Here is a 26,924-nt window from a genome sequence, read left to right on the forward strand (position 1 = left end):
TCCCCAAGGGCAGCCAAATTTGCAGTGCTCAAGTGTGGCGTGTGTGAGATGAGAGGTGGGTGGAATCTGAGCAAGGAGGTGAATGCTTCTTTCCCCCCCCCCGCCCCCCGCCCCGCCCGCTCTCTCTCCTGCATGTTGCTGATCGTTTCCTCCTATTGATTTAGATGTTCCGCCACTCAGATGTTCATTTGGTTGGTAGTGGGGGGAGTTCATGTACGTGTGCAGGGTGTGTGTGCGCGCCTGAGAGGGGGAGACCGAGGGAGCAAGCAAAAGCGGGAAGAAGCCACACAGCTACACCGATTGGAGAGGCAAAGACTGCAAGAGAAAGGCAGATTAAATTTAAAAAAATTTTTTTTAGAAAGAATCTGCCACTGAACTCCTACCGAAGGAAAACTTGCCACTGGGGCGGCACCCTCTCCCCCTCCCCTTCTCTCACCTCCTCCCCATGTGCAACCTCAGGGAGCTGGCCTAGAGCCAAGCTGTGCAGCATCTAGCTCCACGAGGTCTTCTGCAGCTGAGTATTTTTTTTCCCCCAGGCTCCAGCGAGGAAGGATTGCAGCCTTGCGTTGTGTGTGACACGCTCAGAGCCAGCAGCAAAGGGGACAAGAGAGTTGCTGGTGAATGGAGAGGAACTGATTCCTCCTCTTCCTCCCCGGTTTCGAAGCTGGGGGTTTAGGAATTGGCTGCGGCGGGTGGCGAGGCGGGGGAGGAATCCTTTCGCCCCCGGAATTTTGCCACTTGGTTATTTGGATGCGGACAACAGGAGAAAGTCTCGCTGTGCTGTTCACCTGTGCAGAGGCAGCATCGGAGGCGGTTTTTGGAGAGAGAGAGAGAGAGAGAGAGAGAGAGAGAGAGAGAGAGAGAGAGAGAGAGAGAGAGAGAGAGAGAGAGAGCCCTTTCCACCGTGGCCCTAAATCTCTTCGAGGCCGGGGTGGCGAGGCTCCGATTTCAGCCCGAGTCGTCGGGATCTGCCGCGCCAAGGATCTGTTGTGACTAACATAACAACCACTTAAAAAAATTATTAAAAGAGTTGCGGTTTCTGCTGTGGCCGGTGACAAGGAGGGGGCTTCTTGTCTCTCTCTCTTTCTCTTTGGCGCCGGGAAGACCACAGGTAGCCCCGTGGCAGGTGCGAGCCCTGCTTCCCTTTCCTGCGCTGCTGTGTGTCCGGCCAGGTCGCTTCCTATGACATTTGGGATTAAAGTTTGGCTTTCTGAGAGCGGCTGCCACCATGCCTTTCCACCCAGTCACCGCGGCGTTAATGTACCGGGGCATTTATACCATCCCCAATATCCTTGCAACGGAGCAGCATCCTGTTGACATACCTGAAGATGAACTGGAAGGTGAGTCTGTTTTGGGAACAAGCGTTAAAAAAAATAAAATAAACCCGGGTGGTGGGGGTTGCTTTCTTCTCTCTCTTTTGGGATGAGAGAGATGGTCCGCAGCGGTGAAAAACAACCACGGTGGGTGGCATCTCAGACCCGGGGTTTCCTTCGGTGTTGACTTGGGTCTGTGTTGCAGGTAGAGAGGAGAGGGCAGGATGGGACCAGTTTGGGGTTTGTTTGGATTTTTGTTTTGTTTTTTGGTCCTAGGGATTCCAGCAGTCGAGAAACTGGGGGTAAACCCCGAAATACGCATCAGCCAGAAGGAGATGAATGAATGGCTGGCTGGCGAAGCTATTGTGTGCGCGCGTGTCGGAGATTGTGTGTTTTTGCGCGTATACTGTAAATATCACTTGGGAGGACAAAGAGCAGCAGGGCGAGGAAAGAGAGGGGTCAGGAAGGGGATGCAAGCCTGGCCAAGTCCGGATCAGGTCCGGGAAGTGAGGCGGAAACAAGAGCAGCCTCGGGACAAGGAAGCTCCCCCACCCCGTAAAAAAACCGGATCTGGTTTGTTGAGCGAAGGGTGGAGGAAGTGGGGTGGTGGAAGGACCAGCTCCAGGTGGCCGTGAGTCCGGCAGGTATCCGATGGGGGATGCTGCAGGTGGGGAGAAAACTTCCGTCCGCGCCCCCGCTCTCTTCCTCTCCCTCGCTTTTGCAACCACCATCTCTCTCTGTGGGAAGGGAGATTTTCTGCAGTCAGTGCGTGGTGGTGGAACAGGTAGCGGAGGTGTGCATGGAGGGTTTGCTCCGGGCGCCCATGAAGGAGACGGACTCCTCCATGCGTCTCTCTCGCCGACAGCAAGGCTCCCACTCCTGGCTTCGTCCTGGAGTTGTAACTTGGGAAGCACGCACGCCACCAGCAACCCTCCTTCCCTTCCTAGATGCACCTGGGGCTGTGGGTGCCCTAATGCAGGTGGGGTGCTCCACCACCACCCGGTCTACCTTGGGCATCACCAAGCCTGACGGCGGTGGCCCCAATGCAGAAGAATGTATGTATGTATGTATGTATGGGGGGGGGGTCCTGTGCCTGCTGCACCCGTGAGCTGAGGCTGTGAAGAGGGAATCTCTCTCAAAAAAACAAAAAAGCCCATCACCTCCTTTCCATAGCTCCCCCCCAAGAGCTCCCGACCGTTCACTGCGCTTCCCCCGATTAAAATTCCGCTCGCCTCTCTTGAAGAATCCAATCTGTTTGGGTTGAAGGCGAAGCGGAGGAGAAGCCTCTCAAGCACCCCCCCCCCCTCCACACTCAATAGCAACCAGCCCCCCCCCCCCAATCTCCGCCGCCTTCCCTTCCTTGCCTCAGTCAATCTATCGATTTGCCAAAGTCATCAGAGAGTGGCAGGGCGAGCGGGGTTGTTATTATTATTTTTCTTTTTTAGGAGAGGCTTAATGGAGATTGGCAGTGGGGTAGAGGGGAAGGGGGCGAGTGGTCAGAGCTCTTGAGTGTGTGCCGGGGTGGGCGGGGGTCGGCTGTTGCTGTGTGTGACTGAGCACGGATCAACAAGTCCCTATCCGAAAAGCAACAAGGTCCTTAGGGAGCTGGCCCTGCTAGTCTTATCTCTGTGGGAGGGGGTCGAAGTTCAAATGCTTTGAGTGCAGAAGGTCCCAGGTTCCATCCCCGGCCTCTCCATGCAGGACTGAGAATGTTGCCCACCTGAAACTCTGGAGAGCAGCTGCCAGTCCGTGTTGGAAATACTGAGCTAGGTGGACCGATGACCTGACTCAGTATAGTGGAGGGCAGTAGCTCAGTGACAGAGCATCGGCTTTGAATGCAAAGGATGTTAGGTCAAACCATTGGGTATAGCTCAGTATTTCCTACACTGGGTGGAAGCAGCTCTCCAGGGTTTCAGAGAAGTGTCCTTTCCAGCCCTCCTGGGACCTTCTGAATGCAAAGCAGCTGCTCTACTGCTGAGCTGCAGCCCTTCCCCTAGGATGCATCTCATCCTAAGGAGCTAACCTTAAGGGTAAGTCATTGGTCCGTTTAGCTCAGTATTGTCTGCACTGACTGGCAGTGGTTCTCCAGGGTTTCAGTCCTTCCTCTAAAGCTGTTTTCGGAGACTACACTGAAGGCGGTTTTGGAACCTCTTTTAGCTTGCTTGTTCACTTAACCCACTGCTGCTTATTGTCACTGGCAGTTGCTCCCTGGGGTCTCAGGCCATTGACCCTTTTAGCTAGGGAGGCTGAACCCAGCAGCCTTCTTCAAAACATGCTCAACCACCAGCTCTTTCATACAGAAGAATGCTATGCATAGCTACTAGCCATGATGCCTTTGCTCTGCCTCCACCATGGGAAGCCACCATGCTCCAGAATACCAGTTGCTGGAAACTGCAGGAAGGGAGAATGCTCTTGCGCTTCGGTCCTGCTTGTGAGCTATTGGAGCATCTGGTTGGCCACTGTGAGATCAGGATGCGGGACTAGGTGGGTCATTGGTTCTTATATTCCTCTTGCCTCCCCTAGTGAAAGCTGGGCTAGATTTTCTGGTGCTTCCAGCATCCTTAGAAGCTCCGTTTAGAAAGGGCAGGGGTGGCTTTTTCCTTCCTAGAAATATTATTATTGTTGTTATTGTTATTGTTATATTTAATCACCCTTCATCCAAAGTTCACAGGGTGTTTCGCAACATAAAACACAGAATTAAAACACAATACACACACACACCCATCTAAAACGGTGCTCCTATCCAAGCCGATGTGTTTATTGCCCACATAAAACCAAGGTAGGCTGGGTTATCCGGAAACAATGGTTTGCCTTTACTCACTGCTGGGCAATGCATGGAAAGATACTTGCCATTCCCCAGTTATTCCCCATTAGTTGTGCCAAACTAGCAGCCAGAGAGAGGAGGGAACCACTTCCTAGGCAAGCCCCCTTGGCAAACAAGAGCTGCCTGCTGGGACATCACTGCTGTGCTGGATAATATCACTGTGCAGAAACCTGCTCTGAAAGTCCTCTTTGCCATCACAGCTTTCCTCTGCATGTGCCTATAACTGTTAGTAAAAGAGAGAGAGAGAGAGAGAGGAAGCTGCCTTATACTGAGTCAGACCACTGAGCTATGTAGTTCAATATCGTCTACACTTACTGGCAGCAGCTGTTCAGGTTTTCAGGCAGAAACCCATACCCTGAAATTTCTGGGATTGAACCTTTTTGCATGGAAGGAATGTGGTGAACTAAAGGAAGCAAAATCATACTGAGTCAAACCATTAGTTCATCTAGCTCGGTATTGTCTACACTGACTTGCAGCAGCTCTCCAGGGTTTCAAATGGGACGTTCCAAGCCCTACCTGGAGATGCCAGGGTTTGAACCTGGGACCTTCAGCATGAAAGGCAGGTCCCCTGCCATAGGAAGGTGTCTTATTCTGAGCCAGACCATTGATCCGTCTAGCTCACTATTGTATAACCTGACTAGTTGTGGCTCTCCAGGGTTTCAGATGGGGGAAGTCTTCCTTTCGCAGCCCTGCTTGGAGGTTCCTAGGATTAAACCTGGGACTATCTGCATGCAGACAAGATGCTCTTACCCTGAACCCACAGCCTGTCCTTACCACAAGGCTCTCCCTGCAAGCAGGGACCTCAGATGCAACAATTTACTCTAGGTGGCGGAAGGGAACCTCTCACCCTACGGGAGATAGTAGTGGGGTGCATTTGGTGAAATCCTCAAGGAAGGGTCAAAATCTGCACCCTCTGCTGTTGAGGCTGCTCTTCACTGAGATGGCTCCCGACTGCAGAGCCTGATATTACTGCCTCACACATACAGTGGAACAGACGGCAAGCCTTGGACATGGCGTGGTGGTATCTGCACTGGCTTCCTTCTGATGCAGCAATCATAAATGGGTAAGCAGTGGCATCCCCAAGACCACCTCTCTCTGTGTGTCATGGGAGCACAATACACCCACTGATCACCTAGTTTGCAGTGGAGGGAGCAGGTAGAAAAGAGGATGGGTCTCTCGCACCTTCCATAGTTGCATAAAGGGGAGGGGGATTTCAGCAGGTGTAGCTCGCCATGCCAATGATGATTGCTGAAGTGCCTTTTGTACTCAACTATTAAAGGAGTGGAGGCAGGATGGAGCATTGGAGGATGCCTGTACAAAGGAAAAGAGGTGGTTTGGGGCCATTGCTCCATCTAGCTCATTATTGTTGACACTGACCGGCAGCAGCTCTCCAGGGTTTCAGGCAGGGAATAGTCACAGCTTCATCTGGAGATGCCATTGGGGATTGAACCTGACACCGGCTGCATGCAAGGCAGGTGCTCTACCGCTGAGCTACTGCCCTTCTCCTAAAAATAAACTAAGATTCTAGTCCTTATGGTTTTTTAAAAAGAGAACTTAATTAAATAGGAATCAGACCATTGGTCCATCTAGTCCAATATGGTTTGCACTGACTGGAAGAAGCTCTGCAGGGTGTCAGACATGGAATATCTCCTAGCCCTACTATGGCAGGGATTGAACCTGGGACCTGCTTTGCCACTGGGCTATGGGTTTTCCATAGTGCCTTCCTTGAGGTTTTTCTCCAAACTCTGTTTTTGTCAAATACGAGTCATAGCATCTTTTGACTCGTATTTGATCATCTGAAACATGGGTGCCTATTGATCCTGTTCTCCTCCCAGAGCTACAGTTCCCAGAGTCAATTCTTCTTCACGGGGAATTATGGGAATTGTGGCTCTAGGACAGAATAATAGAGGGGGGGTCTTCTAACAACTCTCAGCACCCTGGGTAAACTACAGTTCTGGGAATTCTTTGGGGGGAAGCCATGACTGTGTTTTAAATGTACAGTATGAATGTGGCCCTAACCAGGCAAATCAGGAACCCTTGATGATCAACTGCAAACCATCCAGAGATCTTCCAAATGCTCCTGGTTGGTGAACACTGGCTGGCAGCAGCTGTCTAGTGCTTCAGTCAAAGAGTCTTTCCCAGCTCATTACCAGAGGTGCTGAGGATTGAACCTGGGCCCTTCTGCATGCAAGGCTGGTGCCCTACCACAGAGCCAGGGCACTTCCCTTAGCACACAGGAGCACTGGAAGCTACCTGAAGCAGATATTGGTCCATCTAGCACATCATTGTCTGCGCTGACCAGCAGTGGTTCTCCAGGGTTTCAAGGTGGAGTCTTTCTCAGGCCTTCCTGGAGATGCCAAGGGTTAGGCTCCTGGGACCTCCTGCATGCAAATCCAGTGCTTTGCCACCAAGCTACAGTCTTTCCTCCTCAAGGTCTCTCAAAATTCAGCAGCATGGAATGGATTCATCTCAGCCTTAGTGTACATGCACGTAGATGCACCAACACTATGCATGAGCACTAAGGTCCCATGCAGAGGACAGGGTTGTCATCTCACAGAATGGAGCCTGTGGCATAGATTCCAAGCTGTCAACATCGCCACTGGGTGTAGGACCGGCGTGCTTTTCTTGTGCACCTTCAACAACAGCAGCAAAAAAGGAACACCTGCTCGTCTTTTGGGTTAATGGGAGAAAGACAATTGTAGAATCAAGGAACAGAGAATGTGGAGAAACAGCAGTATTTGGAGCATAGCAATCTGTAATAATACGGCAGGTGGTGAGTTTTAATAGGCAACAAAGAGAAACCCAATTTTGTTTGTGATTTAATGAGAAGCTTCTTAATCGCACTTCTTCTCAAACCAGTACGTGATCTGGTGCGCACAATACCCTTCGAAATTTGCCCTCCTACGAATTTTTGCAATGCAGTACTCCAACCGATGTATACATAACACATATCTTAGGGGGGAGGCTTGGAAATGTATATATTTGTGAAAGTAACCTACAAAAATACATTAGATCAGGGGACGTAGCTTGCAAAAAAATGTGTATATTAATCAAAAAACGACACACACAAACACACACACACAAAAGTATTTATTGGAAGACACTCATTCAAAAATGCTGATGGATTTTCCGTGAGGATTTTTAAAATTATTATTCTGCAATAAAGAAATAAATCGCGAATTGCTGCGGAAATGTGACAGAGTGAATGTATGATTGAAACACTGAGAAGCAGAGAAACATAAAATGGGCTGATATCTCCATCCCCATGGAGGGGTGAGGAGGAATCCCTTGGGATGAGGCTGGGGGTGTCACATGAGCTATTATTATTATTATTATTATTATTATTATTATTATTATTATTTTCTGCAAAATGTTGAAGGGCATGAAGATGTACCTTGGAGTTCTCTGCAACAGAGCAGGGACCTTCCTGTACTGCATCTCTCCACCACTTCTTCAGTGCCCGGAAAGAAATAACTAAAAAAAAATATTGCCATCTCAGTAACTGACTAGGTGAGGCACCCGGTGTGATGCTCAGGTTGCCTCAGAACGATGAGAAATGTTGGGGTGAAATCTCAGTAAATTGGGGCTGACTCCTCAAGACCTAGCAGCCGGCTGCTGTGATTTCATTGCGACCTAATAGTACCATTGATTCATACAATATGCCGGGTCTGGGAAAGTGATGGTTTGCTCTTCCCCAGCCACATGGATAATGCAACACAGGGGTGAGAGTATCTTTCCATCAAAGTGCATCATTGTGCTTTTTATATAATGCGGGCAAGGGGGCTATAACCTGGAGAACGCAGGAGCTGGTGGCAATGCAGCACAGATCACTGTTGCTTATCACTGCCGATACATTTGTGAGGGCAGTCACTCTTGTGGTTCGCATTGTCATGATAATGATGGGGAAGGTGAGAGCTTTCTTGGGTTCAGGACAAGAGACAACCATTTCAAATTCTTTACTGTGTGAGACAGGGTTAAGGTGGGGTGGGGTGGGGTTGAGGAAGGCTTCTCAGCATCCTTTAAAAATCTCACTCTTGGATATACAGACTGGAGAACTCAACCCAAAATGCCTGAGAATATGAAACTGCTAAAATAAAGCCTAGCTGGACAGCATTTGCTGTGATCATTTTGGAACCTCTCCAGAAAACTGCTGTTGACATTAGCAAGGCTGTGTTCGCAATGTTACCAATGCAATGGAGGTGGGTGGAAGGGAAGAGAAGAGGGGGAGAAAATGTGCCTTTGGCATGCATAAGTGGCACACAGAGCCATTTTTGTGGCTCCTGATTACAGTCGCACTGTGTGGCATTGAGGAGCAAGTTGCATGTTGCCCACAAACAGGTGTAATGAGGCCATGATTGTTCGTTTTTTTAAATGAAAAGCAGCTGCTTGGGGGCTGCAATCCTGAGCAGATAAGAAGTGTGCTTAACCCTTTCTTTGCAAGCTGTGTTTGCACTTCATCTTCCAGCTAACATCCCACCCCTCACCACCCTGTGGGCTCACAGGCTCTAGATGTGTGATTACTCAGGGCTTCCCCAGATCGACCCGAGATTTATTTATTTAATCTAGAGATTTCTGTGCTGCAACAATCCTGGCTTCATCAGCTAGTGAGCACCAGGGTGACATAACATGCTCTCACCCAATGTGGTTCATATCTGGCTCTTCAGTTTCTGGTTATGCTAAGCCACAGTTTCCCATGATGTTCAGCTGGCGGTGTCAGTTTACAAGATGAGATCTGAAATCTGGTTCAGACTATGCCATCTAATCTTGGAGATGTCTGAGGGCGTCGGATTGTAAATCTGGGAGCTGCCAGTATTACAATCCACAGGGCACCCAATGTAGTGTCGCTCTGGGGGTATTGTGGGAAATTGAAATGCCGGCTCTTCGTGGACCAGAGCTGATCAGAGCTTTGCTGATGTTGCTGCCTCCTGCAGCCAGGTGAGTCCACTGAGGGTCACCACAAAGGAGAGCACCCAATGATGTAGGAAGGAGCCCAATGGAAGGCGATTTGCTGGTGAGGTGTGCCCCACCTTGGAACTGGCTCTGGTGAAAACAGCAACCATTCCCCATTGTTTTTGCTACACGCCTCCCCCCCCCCCCAAAAAAAAGCTGGTGGGTTGCCTTCTCAGTCTGGGAGCTCTGTTGTTATTTCCACTCCTAACAACCATCAATTCACTTTTTGGTGACAACCATACATTTAAAGCACATGGTTTCCCCCAAAGAAAGGAACTGTAGTTTACCCCTCTCAGAGCTACCATTTCCAGCACCCTTAACAAATTACAGTTCTCGGGATTAATCTCATGCGCTTTAAATGTGCTCTCAATATACAATGTGTTCGCAGCCTTCCTCCATGAGATCTTCTCGGACTAAACAACTGATGGTGAATCTCTCCCAAAATAACTTCCCAGCCAACTGTGTTTTGACGGTGATGCTTTTATAGATTCATAGAATTGTAGAGTCAGAAGGGATCCAATGGGTTGTCTAGTCTGACCCCTGCAATGCAGGAACCAGGACCGGCTTAAGCATATCCGGCGCCGTGGTTCAAAGATCCCTCCGGAGCCCCTCCTCCTTTCCCAGAGTTGCTCTCCTTCTGCGGAGGCTTGGGAAGGAAGCTGCACGCCCGCCAGCCATATGGTTGATGGGGCACAGCTGGCGGGTGTGCAGGGAAAGGGGAGGCCGCCAGCAAAGCCACGCAGCTCCCCCACTCCTGGGGCACCCCTGAGAGGCTGGCGCCCTGGCACAACACACCAGTAAGCCCAATAGGAAAGACGGCTCTGGCAGGAACCACAGCTGAAGAATCCCTGGCAGGTGGCCATCCAACCTCTGCTTAAAAACTTCCAGTGAAGGGGTATCCACCACCTCCCAAAGGAGTCCATTCCACTGTTCAACAGCTCTCACCATCGGAAAGTTATTCCTAATGTTTAGTTGGAATCTCCTCTCTTGCCATTTGAATCCATCGGTTTGGGTCCTCCCCTCTGGAGCTGCAGGAAACAAGCTTGCTCCACCTTCCATGGGATGGCCCATCTGGTGGCTATCCTATCACCTCTCAGTCTTCTCCTCTCCAGGCTAAACATACTCAACTCCCTCCATAATTAATAATAATAATAATAATAATAATAATAATAATAATAATAATAATTTATTATTTATACCCTGCCCATCTGGCTGGGTTTCGCCAGCCAATCTGAGCAGCTCCCAACAGAATATTAAAAACACAATAAAACATCAAACATTAAAAACTTCCCTAAACAGGGCTGCCTTCAGATATCTTCTAAAAGTCAGATAGTTGTTTATTTTCTTGACATCTGATGGGAGGGCGTTCCACAGGGCGGGCGCCACTACCAAGAAGGCCCTCTGCCTGGTTCCTTGTAACCTCACTTCTCGCAGGGAGGGAACCGCCAGAAGGCCCTCGGCACTGGATCTCAGTGTCCGGGCTGAATGATGGGGGTGGAGACGCTCCTTCAGGTATGCTGGACCGAGGCCATTTAGGGCTTTAAAGGTCAGCACCAACACTTTGAATTGTGCTCAGAAACATACCGGGAGCCAATGTAGGTCTTTCAGGGCTGGTGTGATATGGTCTCGGTGGCCACTCCCGGTCACCAGTCTAGCTGCCGCATTCTGGATTAGCTGTAGTTTCTGGGTCACCTTCAAAGGTAGCCCCACGTAGAGCACATTGCAGTAGTCCAAGCAGGAGATAACCAGAACATGCACCACTCTGGCGAGACAGTCTGCGGGCAGGTAGGGTCTCAGCCTGCGTATCAGATGGAGCTGGTAGACAGCTGCCCTAGACACTGAATTGACCTGCACCTCCATGGACAGCTGTGAGTCCAAAATGACTCCCAGGCTGTGCACATGGTCCTTCAGGGGCACAGTTACTCCATTCAGGACCAGGGAGTCCCCCACATTCAGGAACAGTTGAGTCCCCTCCTTAAACTATGGTGCCCAGAACTGGACACAGGTGGGCTCTGACCAAGGCAAAATTTGTTGTTGTTCAGTCGTTCAGTCCTGTCCGACTCTTTGTGACCCCATGGACCAGAGCACGCCAGGCACACCTATCCTTCACTGCCTCTCGCAGTTTGGCCAAACTCATGTTAGTAGCTTCGAGAACACTGTCCAACCATCTCATCCTCTGTCGTCCCCTTCTCCTTGTGCCCTCCATCTTTCCCAACACCAGGGTCTTTTCTAGGGAGTCTTCTCTTCTCATGAGGTGGCCAAAGTACTGGAGCCTCAACTTCAGGATCTGTCCTTCTAGTGAGCACTCAATTCCCTTGATCTGGACACTCGACTTCTGGTGAGTTAGCCTAGAATGGCATTAGCTTTTTTTGCTTCTGCATCACACTGTTGACTCACTATGAAAACAGATGTTCTCAGCTTCATTTCACATAGTGGCCATTTTGAACCTTGTAGCACTGTTAGTGGGAACCCCTGAAATTCTGCCTGCATTGCAAATCTGTGCTATTTTATTTGACCAGTCTCCTGCCTGCAGGGAGACATTCAGCAGGAGCTCAACTCTTAAAAAGATGGTAGCAGGTGAGTGAAATGGCCGGTAGTCTGCTGCTCCTGTTTTGCATAATGAAACTTGTGGGAGCCTGGCCAAGGCTGCCTGTTTTATTTATTTCATGAAATTTATACATTGCTTGGTTGTAAAAAAAGAAAGAAAAGAAAACCTCGGAGTGGTTTACAAAAGATAAAACAGTAAAATCAGGGGGGGGGAGGGAATACAACCTTAAATCATACAAAAGTTGAACCAGTAAAACAGATTAGAATTGCCCCAACCTTCTAAGCATCTTGGCTGCAGACAGTGGGAGTTTGGGGGGGGGCTTGCTCTCTCTCCCCCCCCCCCACAAATATGCCCTTTTCCAAACAAATTGCTGGTTATAACATACAATCCAGGTGTCCTCATTGAGCGAGGGCATCCCCTCTTCCTGGCTCCCTGTTTCCAAATAAATCACGATTATTCCCTTTGCGGTTGTTTTGAGCACATTCCAAATGTTGTTTATTTGCGGACGGAGGCCATGACGTTTTTGAAGACCTAGAAACTGCAAGAGGAGAGAGAGAGTGCCTTTGCAATCGGTTCCTGATTGCAGGTTTCCCACAGCATCTTGCTGGCCACTGTGAGAACAGGATGCTGGACCCATTGGCCTGATCCAGCAAGGTCCTTTTCGGTTCTTAATACTTCTGAGTATCAGCTGCTGGAGATTACAGGAGGGGAAAGTGCTCTTGCATTCGGGTCCTGCTTTGGGGCACCTGGGTGGCCACTGTGAAGACTAGACATTGAGCAGGATGGGACACTGGCCTGATCCAGCAGGCGGAATGGAAATCTGAGAAGAATGGAATGGCAGGTTTCTTGAAAGGGTATGTTCCGCACTCGGTTCTGAACGCAGGGCATGCAAATTAGGCAACCCTAACATAAAGTTTCATCTCACAATGGATCTGGATGTGCTTTGCACAGAACAGCTGCAGCTCAGAACATATTCAGCTACATTTATTATCTGGAGTGGGCTGGAAAAGAGGCTCAGGCACACGGCATCCTGTCTGTCTGTCTGTCTGTCTGTCTGTCTGTCTGTGCACGTTCCTGGAAAAAAAAAGTGTCTTCAAAGTTGGGGACAAGGGGCATCATAGGGAAAGGGGGTTGTTCTTTTGAAGTAACAGTTGGCGTGTTTGCATGCTGGAAATTGCTTTTGTGGATAGCTCAGTCGGTTAGTGTGTGTTGCTGATAACACCAAGGTCACAGGATCTATTCCCATATGAGACAGCTGCTTATTCCTACATTGCACAGGGTTGGACTAAATGATCCTCAGGGTCCCTTCCAACTCTACAATTCTATGATTCTACGAAATAACTTGATACAAGTAAGATTTTGCTTTGCAGCCATTTTTATTTATTTGTTACGTAACATTTACACACCAGTCAATAGTTGTTGTTGGGTGTTTTTTTAAAAACCCTCAGAGTGGTTTACGAAAAAGATAAAACTATAAAAATATCAATAAGGAAAAATAACAACAATGATTTAAGACTTAAGTTAAAATAATAGACTAAAAATAACAAACCTCACATCAATGTGGTAAACATCTGAGTACGCTTGTCTAAACAAAAATGTTTTTAGCTGGCACTGAAAAGAGACCAGTGAAGGCACCTGCCTGATGTCAATAGGCTGGGAGGCTTGAAAGTCCTGGGTTCAAGTCTCCCTCTGTTGGGCTGCTTGGCACAAAAAAGCATGTTCATCGCAAAAAAGGCAGGGAAAATAATTCCACAAATGAGAATCTTATACAGAGAAGTGTGGAGTCTATAGCTTAAGGGGAAAGCATCCATCTTGAATGCAGAAGGTATGAGGTTCGATCCCTGGTGTCTCCAGAAAGGGCTGGGAGAGAGTCTTGCCTGAAACCATGGAGAGGTTCTGCCAGTCAACACTGAATTGGATGGATGAGTGGTCTGACCTGGAGTAAGGCAGCTCCCTATGTTAAAACTTGTGTTTGTATCTTGTATTTTATTCTTCGCACTGCCCTGAGCTTTCGTGATGATGGACGACATTGATGCCAACTCCCTGGGCCCCTGGGTGCCCGAGCAGCCACAAAATTCCCTGTGAAGGGGCCGGGCACCCACAAATTTTGGTGCCATGGCCATGCACACTGCATGACACCCACAGCCACACCCACGGTTGCAGGGCCAAGCTGGCACTCCTGACGGACGGTATATAAATTTAAGAAATACATTAAAATACAGGGTTGGGTTTAGATTCATCTCACTCAGAGCAATCCCACTGAAATCAATTGGCCTCACTTAAGACCTCTTGGTTTATGTAAGTCAATGAAGGACCACAGCTAAGTGGTAGAGCACCTGCTTTGCATGCAGAAAATCTCCAAGTAGGTCTAGGAAGGACTCTTACCTGGACAGCTGCTGCCAGTCAGTGTAGGCAATACTAATCTAGGTGAACCAGCAATCTGACTCAGCTTACGGCACCCTTCTTATGTTCCAATGTGCAATGCAATCTTCACCACGTCTGCTCAGAAGTACGTCGCATTTGAATTCAGTGGGGTTACTTGCAGGTAATCGGATCCTCAGCCAGGATCCAATTTACCGAGGAGAATTTAGAAGAGGTCTTTTGGAAATAAATTCCTCCTTCTCTCCTCCATGACCCACACCACGTTCGTACCTTCTGGGGGGTGATGCTACCTGGATCTGGAGGTTCCTGTCTGAGAAACCTCACTGCTCTACATCCACATCAAGCCTGGTGGGTAAAGAAAACGAATTTGCATTTCCCTGGTCCTCCTGGGGTGATTTACAGCTCTGGACACCGCAGGAGATAAGGGTAGATCAAAGTCCAATGCATCACAGCCCAGGTAAATAGAAATCAAGCGCAGCTGGTAATCGAGATGGAATTCTAGTTCTCTTTGTAGGAAAGGACATGTGCAGGTCTGAGCTGCGATGCTCAACGGAAATGATTGTTATTCAGAAAGAAAGAAAAAAATGTGCTAGGCCAGTGTTTGTCAGCCCAACACCCTCCAGGTGTTTTGGGTGGCAACCTCCATCAGCCCCAGCCAAATAAATGGTCATGCTGATGGGTCCACAATTTCTTGTCCCCCCCCCACTATGTAATATCTATATCAGGGGTCAGCAAATTTTTCATCAGGGGGCCGGTCCACTGCCCCTCAGACCTTGTGGGGGGCCAGACTATATTTTGAAAAATATAAATACCCTGCAAGCCGGTCCGCAGCTGCCTCCGGACCTGAAGGAGGAACACACTCTGCACGCACTCAGGAGCGCGTCTCGGCACCACCCGCTCACCGGTGTTGTTGGTGAGCAGAAGCCACTCCATTGGCCCGTCCCCGCGGAGCTCCCAGGTGGCGTGCACCACGCACTGCAGCCCACCGTCCGAGGCCAAATCGGTGGGCAGGCCGAGCACGTGGAGCACCGGGCAGGCAGCGTGCAGCTCACCCTCCAACTGCTCCAGTGCAGCCGCCGAGCGCACCACCAGCACCTGCGCCAAGCCGGGAGCCAGGCGCCAGGCCTGGGCCCAACAGCCATGCCAAGCTCCGGATGAAGCCCCGCAACACACCCGGTCATGATGCCCATGGCGTGGCCCAGACACGCCACCCACCCGCCGGCCTCACACAGGTGGCAAGGCTTCGGATTGGCTGCAGGAGCTTTTTGCAGCCAATCTGAAGCCGCACCAGCATCACCGCCCACCCAGAAGCCGTGCCAGCATAGTGGAAGTCAGTCCCCATGCGGCAAGGTGCCTGCAGTGCACGGGTACTGACCGAGCGGGTGGCAGGGTCCGCGGGCCAGATTTACAAGCCTGGGGGCCGCATCCAGCCCCCGGGCCATAGTTTGCCGACCCCTGATCTATATGAATCCTCCAGGAGCTGACACCCAGGGATTTGGAGCATAAGAACAATAAGAAGAGCCTGCAGGATCAGGCCAATGGCCCATCTAGTCCAGCATCTGGTCATCCAGATGCCCACAAAGGGAAACTCGCTAGCAGGACCTGGGAGCAACAGCACCTTGCTCCTCCTGTGGCTTCCAGAAACTGGCATTTAGAAGCATTACTGCCTCAACTGTGGAAGGAGAGCCAAGTCACTGTGACTAGTAGCCGCTTATAGCCTCACCTTCCATGAATTTGTTTAATCCTCTTTGAAAGCCATCCAAGTTGGTGGCCCTCACTGCTTCCTGTGGCAGTGAGTTCCATAGTTTAACTATGCATTGGATGAAGAAATCCTTTCTTTTGTCTGTCCCGAATCTTCTAACATTCAGCCTCATGAGATGTCCTTGAGGTTTAGTGTTTAGGAGAAAAAGAGTGGGGCAGAAAGGTGAGAACACGAAAGCACTATACAGTCGTACCTTGGATCCCAAATGCCTTGCAAGTTGAACGTTTTGGCTCCCGAACCCGGAAGTGGGTGTTCCGGTTTGCGAACGTTCTTTGGAACCCAAACTTCCGACGTGGGTTCCACAGCTTCCAATTGGCTGCAGGAGCTTCCTGCAGACAATCGGAAGCCGTGCCTTGGTTTCCGAAGTTTTTGGAAGTCGAATGGACTTCTGGAACAGATTCTGTTTGACTTCCGAGGTACCACTGTACTGGCCGCCTGTGAGTTGTCCAGAATTGGTATTATTTAGAAGTGCCCGTTGCTTGATCCTCACAAGCAATTGAGCTGCAGCATCTGAGCCATCTTCAAGGACAGTCCCACAGAGATTGCACTGCGGCAGTCTAGCCTACATGTGACTAGGACACATGCAACTGTGGCAAGGTCCATCTTCTTTAAACCAGGTTTAAACAGCTGGCAAGTCAGCCTCAGTGGATAAAAGGGTTTTATTGTGGCCACAAGAGGCATATAGATAGATAGATAGATATAGATAGATAGATAGATAGATAGATAGATAGATAGATAGATAGATAGATAGATAGATAGATAGATAGATAGAATTAGGGATCTCTGTGGTGGTGCCCAGGGGAATTGTGCAATTACACCAGGAATAAACTTATGGACTGCAATGTAGCTGCTTTTTTTTGATGAAAAATAACAAAATAGAAGCTTTGGGCTGCAAAGAAGAAACAAAGGAGGGAAGAGATTTCTGGAGACCCAGAGGGCGGAGGGAGCTTCAACTGATCTTCACTGGAGACGCCTCTGGCGGTGTTTGGAGAATGGAAGAAAACGCCCTCGGCATAGCAAAATGTTTGTAGCTGGAGGGGAGAGGAGGAGAAAATATCTTCCCATAAATGCAATCTTTTCTCCTCTGCTTTTTCTTATTATGTTTACAGGGCTCTGTTTATATTTATTGAGAGAGCTGTCAAAGCTTCTCCACCAGCTGCTGTGAATCAGAGCTCAGCTGGTACACCCCGGTGCCTTCGGATCTAGGCCCAAAGAGGAGGCAGCTGCCATAAATGGGGGAGGGGGATGTGCCTGGCATCTCCACTAGGAATGAGAGCAGTGGGAAGAGAGTGTCAGCCTCACTAAAGAGGCACTCAGGGAAGAGCCATAGCTCAGTGGTTAGAGCACCTGCCTTGCTTTTAGAAGGTCCCAGGTGCCAACCTTGACATCTCCAGGTAAGGCTTGGAGAGTTTCCTGGCAGAAACCCTGCCTGAAACCCTAATTGATTACTTGTTTTAATTTTATTCTGCAAACCACCCTGAGATCTTATGATACCGAAGAGTATATAAATAGAATTATTAACAACAACAACAACAACAACAACCCTGGAGAGCTGTTGCCAGACCAATGTTCTGACTCAGTCTATACCAACTTCCTATGTTCCTATTTAATTCAGTCCTTTAAAAAAAAAGAACCATGAGGACTAGAACCTTAATTTATGTTTAGGGAAAGAGTCATAACTCAGCCATAGAGCCTCTGCTTTGTGTGCAGAAGGTTCTAAATTCAATCACTGGCATCTCCAGGTTAAGCTGAGAAAGACGCCCCACCTGAAACCCTGGGCAGCTGCTGCCGGTCAGTGCTGGCAATACTGAGCTAGGTGGACCAAGGACTGACTCGGCATGAGGCAGTTTCCTGTGTTCCCTTTCCTTTTGCCAAATGCACCAGTCATTGGTTAGAAAGCTGATGGGGCCTCAATGAAATCTGTGTCTTGCCTTCCCACCCGTTAAAACCAAAATCACCCCCCTACAGCCTTCTAAAAACTGTATCTAAAAACTGGGATCATATACAAAAGCGCAGGGGGCCAGCCCTCCCTCCACCTGCAAGCTTGGAATTCAAGCCCTGTCTTTTGCATGGACTTTTGTTTTCTTGCTGTGCGGGCTGATTGAGACCTGGACAATTTGGGGTCTGCTGCAGAGGAACTTAATGGCTTGTGTTACTCTTGTGCATTTGGGCTTACAGGGAAGAAGTTTCTGGCTTCTACATTTGCAATGCAATCCCAGTTTAAGAACAGCTGCATTTGATATAAAACAGGGTGGTCCCGCCCCCCCCCCCTCCACACACAGCAGGCTTCAAGGACCGCCAAATTCGCTCTGTCTGACTGTCTATGAAGTTTTCGTACATACCAAGGAAATTCCTGGCAGCAAAGGAACATTGCTCTCTTGGGATCCATTGTTCCTCCCTTATCAGTTCCATTGAATTACCAGGGTGAACAGGATCCACACCACAGGTGGTGGAGGCATCTGGGATCTAGATCAGAGGGAGATTCCAATGCCCATCAGCCTCAAGGAAGCATGAGCTAATGGTCGGAGACATAGCTGTCAACTTTCCCCCCTTTTTTAAGGGAAATTCCCTTATTCCGAATAGGATTCCTTGCAAGAAAAGGGAAAAGTTGACAGCTATGGTCGGAGATAATGTTAGTTAGTTAGTTAGTTAGTTAGTTAGTTAGTTAGTTAGTTAACAGAATTTATATCCCACTTGATTGTAACGTAACCTCTAAGCAGTTTACAGGAAATGTTAAAATTGAAAGTACTTTCCCCCCCAAAAACCCAGAGTGCTTTCTGTTGAGGATACCGGTAATTCAGACTGAAGCTCCCAGGTGTCAAAAAAGGTTATGTATGTATGTATGCTACTACTGCAGCCTGTGATTTGTTAGCCCAAAAATGGAAAATGAGCGAGGTCCCAACCAAAGAAGAGTGGCAACTTAAGTTGACAGAATATGCACAGCTTGCAGACTTAACTTATAGAATGAGAGAACAAGAAGAACATATGTTTAAAGAAGACTGGAAAACATTTTTTTGAATACATGGGAAATAATTGTGTACAGCTGAAAACGCTGGCAGCATTAAGATAAATTCAACAGTGCAAACAAGTTTTGATGGATGCCATAATGGAATACTGAATGGTTATAGTTTTTGTAAAATATGCAGGGATTTATGCATATATGTAAAATGAACCATGGAAAGAGAAGAAGGGAAGTCACTGATATTTTAAGGATGTAAAATGAGTGTTTTAAATTGTGGAACAGAAAACTTAATAGAATTATATCCACACAAAAAGGAAATGTTAAATGTAGCAGTAAAAAGAGTTTAAAACAATTCAAAATGTTTAAAAATATAAAAATGAACAGTAAAAGGGCTGAAGCCACATCAGCACCTACGTGTCTGGATAGGCTAGACTACACAAAAGTGTTTCTGGCAGGCTCTGAAGGTGCCCCTCTGATATCAATGGGCAGGGAGTTCCAAAGTGTGGGTTCTGCCACACTAAAAGACCCGCAAGTAAACTGGTCCCAAGCCATTAAGGGCTTTATATACTAAGAGTTGGTGTCCCTTCCAACTCTACAATTTTATCATTTCTTCAGGGGCAACGCAACTCCGCCCAGGAGGGTAATTAACCAACTGAGGATGGGAGTTGTATTCCAGCTACACCTGGAGGGGTACATTTCCCCATCTCTGCTTTAACTGGAGCCACAGACCATGATCTGTAAGACCAAGCCAAGACTGTGTCATACTTGAGGCACCAGACCTATTTCCACCATAACCTCTTGTGTCTCGCAGTAACGCCATTACTCAATTGAACGATGGAACTCACACCTGTAGGAAGCAGTGACGGCCACTAGACAATTTCGTGGAGGAGAGGGCTATCGATGGCTACTAGCCAATAATTGCTTTCAATAAAGAAGATAGACGGGGGTCAGTTTAACAGAGTTTTGCTGCCTCTGGTGTTCACGATGTAGAACTGCACTATGCTGTTCCAGCTCTGGAGGACTCGGTTGAAGTCTACTAATGAAGAGTCATTCTGGTCCGTGTGTATGTATCTATTATGCTTACATGCAAATACATAGATGACAGATAAGAGAAGTGAGCAGGGTGCAAAATTAAGTCTGCAGTCATGCAAGATGTGGAGAAAATAGATAAGGAGCTTTTCTTCCTCCCTCATAACACTAGAACTCATGGACACCCAAGGAAGCTGAATGTTGGAAGAGTCAAGACAAATAAAAGGAATTCCTTCTTCATGAAGCACATAGTTAAACTGCGGAACTTGTTTCCACAGGAAACACAGTGATGTTTACCAACTTGGATGGCTTTCAGAAGAAGATTAGACAAATTCACAGAGGGTGAGGCTGTCAATCACTACTAGCCATAGTGAAGTCAGTAAACTCCGTTGAATACTAGTTACTGGAAATCGCAAGTGCACTGCTGGGTCTGCTTTTGGGCTTCCCTTTGGGGCATCTGTTTGGCCACTGTGAAAACAGGATGCTGAACTAGATGGGCCTTTGACCTGAACCACCCTGAGACTCCAGGATGAAGGGTGGGCAATAAATCATTACCACTACCACCATTCAATGGCATCCAGCATTCTGAATACCAGTTGCTGGAAACGTAGGATAGGAGAGAGCTCTTGTACTCGAGTCCTGCTTGCTGATTTCTCATGGGCATCTGGTTGGCCCTTGTTGAGAACAGGATGTTGCAATAGATGGGCCATCATTGCCCTGATCCAGCAAGCTCTTCTTAAGTTCTTATGACCTTCATCCTGCAAACACGTGGTTTTACTACTGAGCTACAGCACTCCCCAAAAACCTTACACTTGTAGCGCAGTAACAGATGAAGCTGCTTTAGGCTGAGTCAAGCCAGTGATTCATTGGCTGATCTGACTCACAGAAACACTTCACTCTCAGCCAGAGGTATTTCCCAGCTCTGCTACCCAAGGTGCTTTTAATTAGTTTTGGAGAACTCATCTAACCCCTGTTTTGAAACAGCTGTATTGGTTGCCAGTTCATTTCCGGAACCAATTCAAGGTAATCACTATGGTGTTTAAAGCCCCAAGTGACTCAGGTCCCAAACACCTGAAAGACCCCTTCCTTCCCTGGCTGTGGGGGGATCCTCTTAGTAGTCCCTCCAGGCTCAGGTATCTGTTGACAGGTGGCCTAAGAGAGGGCCTTCTTTGTGGCAGCCCCTAATGATGTGGCCACCATCATTATATGGCATCTGTTGTATGCCCAAATACTCACCTCTTTACCCTGGCCTTTGCCACTTGAGATTTACATTTTCAGGTCCCACTTCATTCCTGTGACTGTAAATTCTTTCCAACAGTCTTTAATATTGAATTTTAAAGTGCTGCCCCCCCACCTTTTGACCCCTTAGATTGGAGGATGGGTAAGTAATAATAATAATAATAATAATGTAATGCTAATGTTCAATACCAAGAGGAAGATCTACCAGGCTTGTGTGTTGAGCATGCCATTTTATGGAAGTGAATTGTGGGCAACTTACAACCATCAGGAGTGACACCTCAACACCTCACATATGTGCCGTGTCAGGAGAATTTTGGGTAACAGAATTTGGGTAACCAATTTGGCAGATCAACTCTGCGTTACAAGATGTCTGCAAACAGGGCGTGAAGGCTGGCAACATCAGCCCTACCATCCCTTGCAGACAATCGCAGTGCCTGGCGATAGGAGGTCAAGTTGTCTATCTATCACAGTGACCAGAGGAGAAATGACCACTGGGAGGAGCACAGAGAGAAGAAACACCATTGTGCATCTGCAACAGCACAACCAGATGCCTTCATCTGCCCCAGCTGCAACAAAACATGTTTTCCCCCCTATTGGTCTTTACAGCCACAGAGAAAGACTAACAGGCAACTCCCTTCAAGATGGAGATTTGCAACTGAATGCTCTACTCACATGATTTAGGTCTATATTATTTAATACATTCAGTTTAACCTATTTATCTTAATAATTCACACTGTTGCTCACATTTCAAGTTCTGCTCATATTTTCATCTCACTATAATAGCTCTTTCCAAAAGCCAATGTTCCTTTGCTGGAACCTCTCCTTCTTTCCATCTTTGGGCACACAATATTTGTGCTACTGTCGTTGTGTACATAAATAAGTTAACCAGCAACGTGCTCCTCCAGTGACTTCCAGCAACTGGCATTCGGAAGCATTACTGCCTCCAACTGTGGAAGGAGAGCAAAGTCGTTGTGGCTAGTAGCCCTTGAGAGCCTTCCATGAATTTGTCTAATCTTCTTTGAAAGCAATCCAAGTTGGTGGCCATCACTGCCTCCTGTTGCAGTGAGTTCCATAGTTTTAACCAAATGCCATTGAAGAAGCATCTCCCTAAATGTGCATGCCTGCTGGGGAAACAGGAGCTTCCAGGAAAGGTCATCTACTCACTTTGCCCGAACCATAACAATCTCTCTCCCTCTCTCCTTGGTACACACACACACACACACACACACACACACACACTGTGTGTGTGTGTTTAATGTGCATGTTTCCACTTCACTGAAATTGAAGAGGGTGTTGAAATCCTGAGCTGGGAGCCAGTCTGCAGTACCTGTCCATTAAAAAAATAATAATGTGCATTTCACATTTGAACTTCACATCTTGAATCATCTCGAGGTGTGTTGATGAGCCACTGGAACCCCCGGAGGCACCGATTATGCTTCCCACCATCAGGCCGTGACTTGCTTCCATGCCAAATGTATAATGAATGCATTTTTATGCGTCAGGCTCCGGAGGACTTTGCAGACCTCCTCAACAGCCAGCTTTGGGGACATGGTCCACTTAATTCATATCTGGCTCCTTGATTGACTTCTGTCAGCAGGTGGTGATCATTCCCTTGCTGTGTGCGAAGTGAGGGGGTGTCTGAGTGCCTCAGAGACGTCAGTATCAGGAGAGCTGGATTTGCAATGCTCTCGGATTCCGGAGGGACTCTGGGAAGAATACAGTGGATGGATCAGTGTCATAGGATGGAGGTTTTCCAACTAGGTTCAGGGGACTTTTAGGACTCCTTGTAAGTTTAATGTGGATTTCTCAAAACAGTAATGTTAGGTGAGATTCCTTGTAAAGACAGATGTCTCACAAAGACATTGAAAGTAAAGTGCATCTGTGGGGGGAGAACTGCCTTGCTGCTGTGGGCAAAAACAGGACCTCCCTTGTTTCCCCGAATGCTTGCAGAGTATGCAATTCCATGCATTTGGGGACCCATTTTTGCCATCTCTTTGTATGTTGGTAGTGCTGCTGTTGCGGCCCAGGCCATGACCAGGTGTTGGGTCCCAACCCACCAGTGGCAAATCAGTGTTCTAGGGCATAATCCCAATTCACATGGAGCAACAATGAAGTCCAGAAAGCAGGTTTGAGGGACCTTGGACCCTTCAGAGATTGCTAAACTACAACTTCCATCAGCCCCAGCAAACATAGCCAATGACAAAGATGATAGGAGTTGTAGTTCAGCAACCTCTGGAAGGCCACACCTCTAGACTATGACCCACAATTCTCAGCTGTGTGTCAGAGTTCCATAACTGCTAGATTTCTGTACAGCTCCCCCATGTGATAAACCTTTGGGCTACATTGGTATCCTTTTCTGGGAGGTACCTACTCTGCTGATCCAAGCTTGCCACTGGAGCCTGCTGTGCAGGAACAAGCATAAGAGGACTTATTGCTCCAATGGAGCCTTGCTTGACCAAGCAGGTCTTCCTGATCTGTGGTGTTTTCCTGTATCTGTAGTTGCTCCGTGGTCCTGCATCTTGCTTTCTCCTTTGGTCCAGACTTCCGAATCAATATTCCGATTGAAGCGGAATATCGGAAAATTCATGAAAGACAAAAGGAAGAACATCTTCTCACAGCACAGAGTTACAACTATGGAATTGTCTCCCATAAGAGGGAGCAACGGCCACCTACTTGGGTGGATTTAAAAGAAGATAAAACAAATTCATTGAGGGGAAAGTGATCAATGGCTACCAGCCACAATGACTATGTTCAACCTACTCTGTTGGAGGCAGAATGCCCCTGAGTACCAGCTGCTGGGAGTCACAAATGGGGAGAGACCTTCTGTGCTCTGGTTCTGCTTTTCAGCTATCCATAGTTTCCTGGTTTGGGTGTAATGGGAAACAGTGGTTTCACAAAACCCAGAAGTGTTCTGTTACAACACATAAGAGAAGGGATGAGTAGTTCAGACATAACACTATTTCCTTGTGTTTGTGTGAACTGGGTGTTGGAACAAATGGGTCTTGGGCCTGATCCAGCAGGGTTCTTGTGGGCTGCAACCACCACCATGGGGAAGGCTGATTTGGGGCACAGGTAAGTGCCTTATGCTGAGTCCATCTAGCTCAGTATTGCCTTTCAATACCAGCTGCTAGGAATTGCAAGTGGGGAGAGAGTGGTCCAGCATCTGAGCTTCCCTTTGGGACATCTGTGAGAACAGGATACTGGGCTGGATGGACTTTTGGCCTGATCCAGTCGGACTTTTATCACATTCTTATGGATGGCTTTGATAAGGGATTAGACAAACTCATAGCGGATAAAGCTATAGAGGATATAGAGGATAAAGCCAGGATCGTTATGTCCAGCCTCCATGGCTGGAGGTAGGAGGGCTCTGAATACCAGTTACTGGGCATTGCAGGTGGGGGGAAATGCTCATATAACATTCTTATGTTCCTGGGATCAGCAGTTGTGCTCAAGCTTCCCTTTCATCTCTTCACTTCAAAGGCTGTGGCATCAAGTTGTGCACAAACCCCAAGTGATCTCTTTTTTGTGCCAGAGTTTGGCGATCCAACTGAAGACACACTATACTTCCAGAATGTCTTTGATAATGCCCTTTGGGCCACAGGCACCTCAGAAGCCTGGACAGAGCATCAAAGAGAATACCGCTTTGAGGAGTACAGGAAGGTCTGATGAAAAGACAGGGAGGTAGGAAATGATCCTGTTTATCATAAGAGCACGTAGAAGTACAGTGGACTCTCTGGATATGAACTTAATTCTTTCCAGGGATCCGTTTGCACCCCCAAAATTACGTAAATAGAGGTGCGTTTCTGTGCACGTACACGGCGCAATTGAGCGCTTCTGCGCATGCACAAGGTGCACAAAGTGCTTCTGCGCATGCGCAATGCAGCGAAACCCAGAAGTATACACTTCCGGGGTTGCCGTGGCCGTAACCCGAAGATTCCGTATCCAGAGGGATACGTATGTAGAGGTATGACTGTAGTGAGTTTTTGCCCAGGTGGGCTTAGATGGAGAGAAGGGGGCTTGCTCCCCAGGCTCAAATCAAGGTGCTGTTCTTAACTTAGAAAGGGACTTTCCTGAAGGCTACAGTTGTCATATGAGGCTGTGCTCCAAATCTCTCAACCCTGAGAGGCAAGGCTGCTGTCAGATGCAGTAGAGAAGAGAGGGGAAGTATCTTCAGCCCAAGGACAACCTCTCGGGGGCTATATGCAAGTGGTCTGCAGAGCCGGAAGCAAACACTGATAACACAGATTTGAAGTTATATTATGAAGCGTCCTGCTTGTGTTGGATAAAAGAGTGGATAACATTACAAAACACTGACCTTTTAGACTTAGAAGGATATGATAATAGATTTGGATGGCACTCCTATCTTTGGTATGATAAAGTAAAAGTTCATAGAGGTTTTATGCACCATGTGTTAAGGAGAGCCATCTTTGAAGTATGGGAAAGGAATAAGAGACTTCTGGAGAGAAAACCCCCATGGTGGATCTCACCGATTGATGTACTTACATTAAAGAAAGTTAATATGGAAGGTAAAAGGTCCACATATGGGGAATTGTTGATGAGAACAGAAAGAGGTTGGAAGTTAAAGCCATATCACCAGATCGAAGATACTTTTACAGGATGGATACAATATCACCAGGTGAATAATCTGTTGTTAGAAGATAAAAAAATTGGTTTTGAGGATAAAAAAATCTAGATTACAAACTGAGCTATTAGAAGGTAAAGGCAAATTTTTGACAAAAATGTATGATTTGTTGTTAGAATGGTATACTAAAGATGAGTTGACGAAAGAAGTGATGATAAAATGGGCTATAGATTTTGGGCACAATATTGAATATGATGCATGGACAAAACTATGGAAAGAGACTTTGAAATTCACCGCGTGTGTAGCTTTGAAGGAAAATGTGTATAAGATGATGTATAGATGGTATTTGACTCCAGTAAAATTGTCAAAAATGTATAGAATGCATGATAAGATGTGTTGGAAATGTAGACAGGAGGAAGGGAGTTTTTATCACATGTGGTGGACTTGTGGTAAGGTCAAGGCTTATTGGGAATCTATCTACAATGAACTTAAGAAGATGTTTAAATATACTTTCCCAAAAAGACCTGAGGCCTTCCTATTGGGCTGATGGGAGATGAAATTGCTAAGAAGGATAAAAGATTGTTCATGTATGCAACAACTGCAGCGAGAATATTGCTTGCCCAAAAGTGGAAATTATAGGAATTGCCAACGATTGATGAGTGGCAGACGAAGATGGCGGAATATGCTGAACTTGCAAAACTGACTGGCAGGGTCAGAAACCAGGATGACTCGAGGTTTCGAAAAGAGTGGAGTAAATTTGTGGAGTACTTAAGATTGAACAGAGGAAGTTTAAAGACACTGGTAGGATTGGAATAAACCTTTGACATAGGTTAATATGGATGAATAAAAACTGTGCGATAAGATTGGACTAGAAAACCAGCTGACGTGGGGGAGGGAAGTCGTAGCTCGGCGGAGCAATGGTTGAATATAATTTGTATTTGATGTTGAATTGGTGGTAATTTGGTATATTTGGAAAATAATAATAAAAATTTATTTAAAAAGAAAAAAAACTGATAACACGCAGGCTGCAGGTTCGATCCCCACGTGGGACAGTTGCACATTCATTCATGCATTGCAGGGGGTCAGACTAGACAAGAGTTAGCAAACGTTTTCAGCAGGGGGCCGGTCCACTGTCCCTCAGACCTTGTGGGAGGCCAGACTATATTGGGGGCGTGGGGGGGGGGAAATGAATGAATTCCTATGCCCCACAAATAACCCAGAGATGCATTTTAAATAAAAGCACACATTTTACTCATGTAAAAACACCAGGCAGGCCCCACAAATAACCCAGAGGTGCATTTTAAATAAAAGCACACATTCTACTCATGTTAAA

At 47.5% G+C, this 26,924-nt stretch overlaps 1 protein-coding gene across 2 annotated transcripts in view; it reads left to right on the forward strand.

Annotated features, from left to right (window-relative positions):
- The first annotated feature begins 1,081 nt into the window (after nt 1-1,081).
- The window catches only part of CABP7 (calcium binding protein 7), a 51,081-nt gene continuing 25,238 nt past the window's right edge, over nt 1,082-26,924 (forward strand). The window contains exon 1 of one of the 2 annotated variants that reach the window (XM_033136026.1): nt 1,082-1,340. In XM_033136026.1, coding sequence (XP_032991917.1) covers nt 1,229-1,340 — 112 coding nt within the window. In that variant the 5' untranslated portion in view covers nt 1,082-1,228. The remainder of the gene's footprint in view (nt 1,341-26,924) is intronic. The other variant, XM_033136027.1, reaches the window with a different exon arrangement.

Source organism: Lacerta agilis, chromosome 17, assembly GCF_009819535.1.
Source record: "Lacerta agilis isolate rLacAgi1 chromosome 17, rLacAgi1.pri, whole genome shotgun sequence".
In the NCBI taxonomy this organism is placed as follows: domain Eukaryota; kingdom Metazoa; phylum Chordata; class Lepidosauria; order Squamata; family Lacertidae; genus Lacerta; species Lacerta agilis.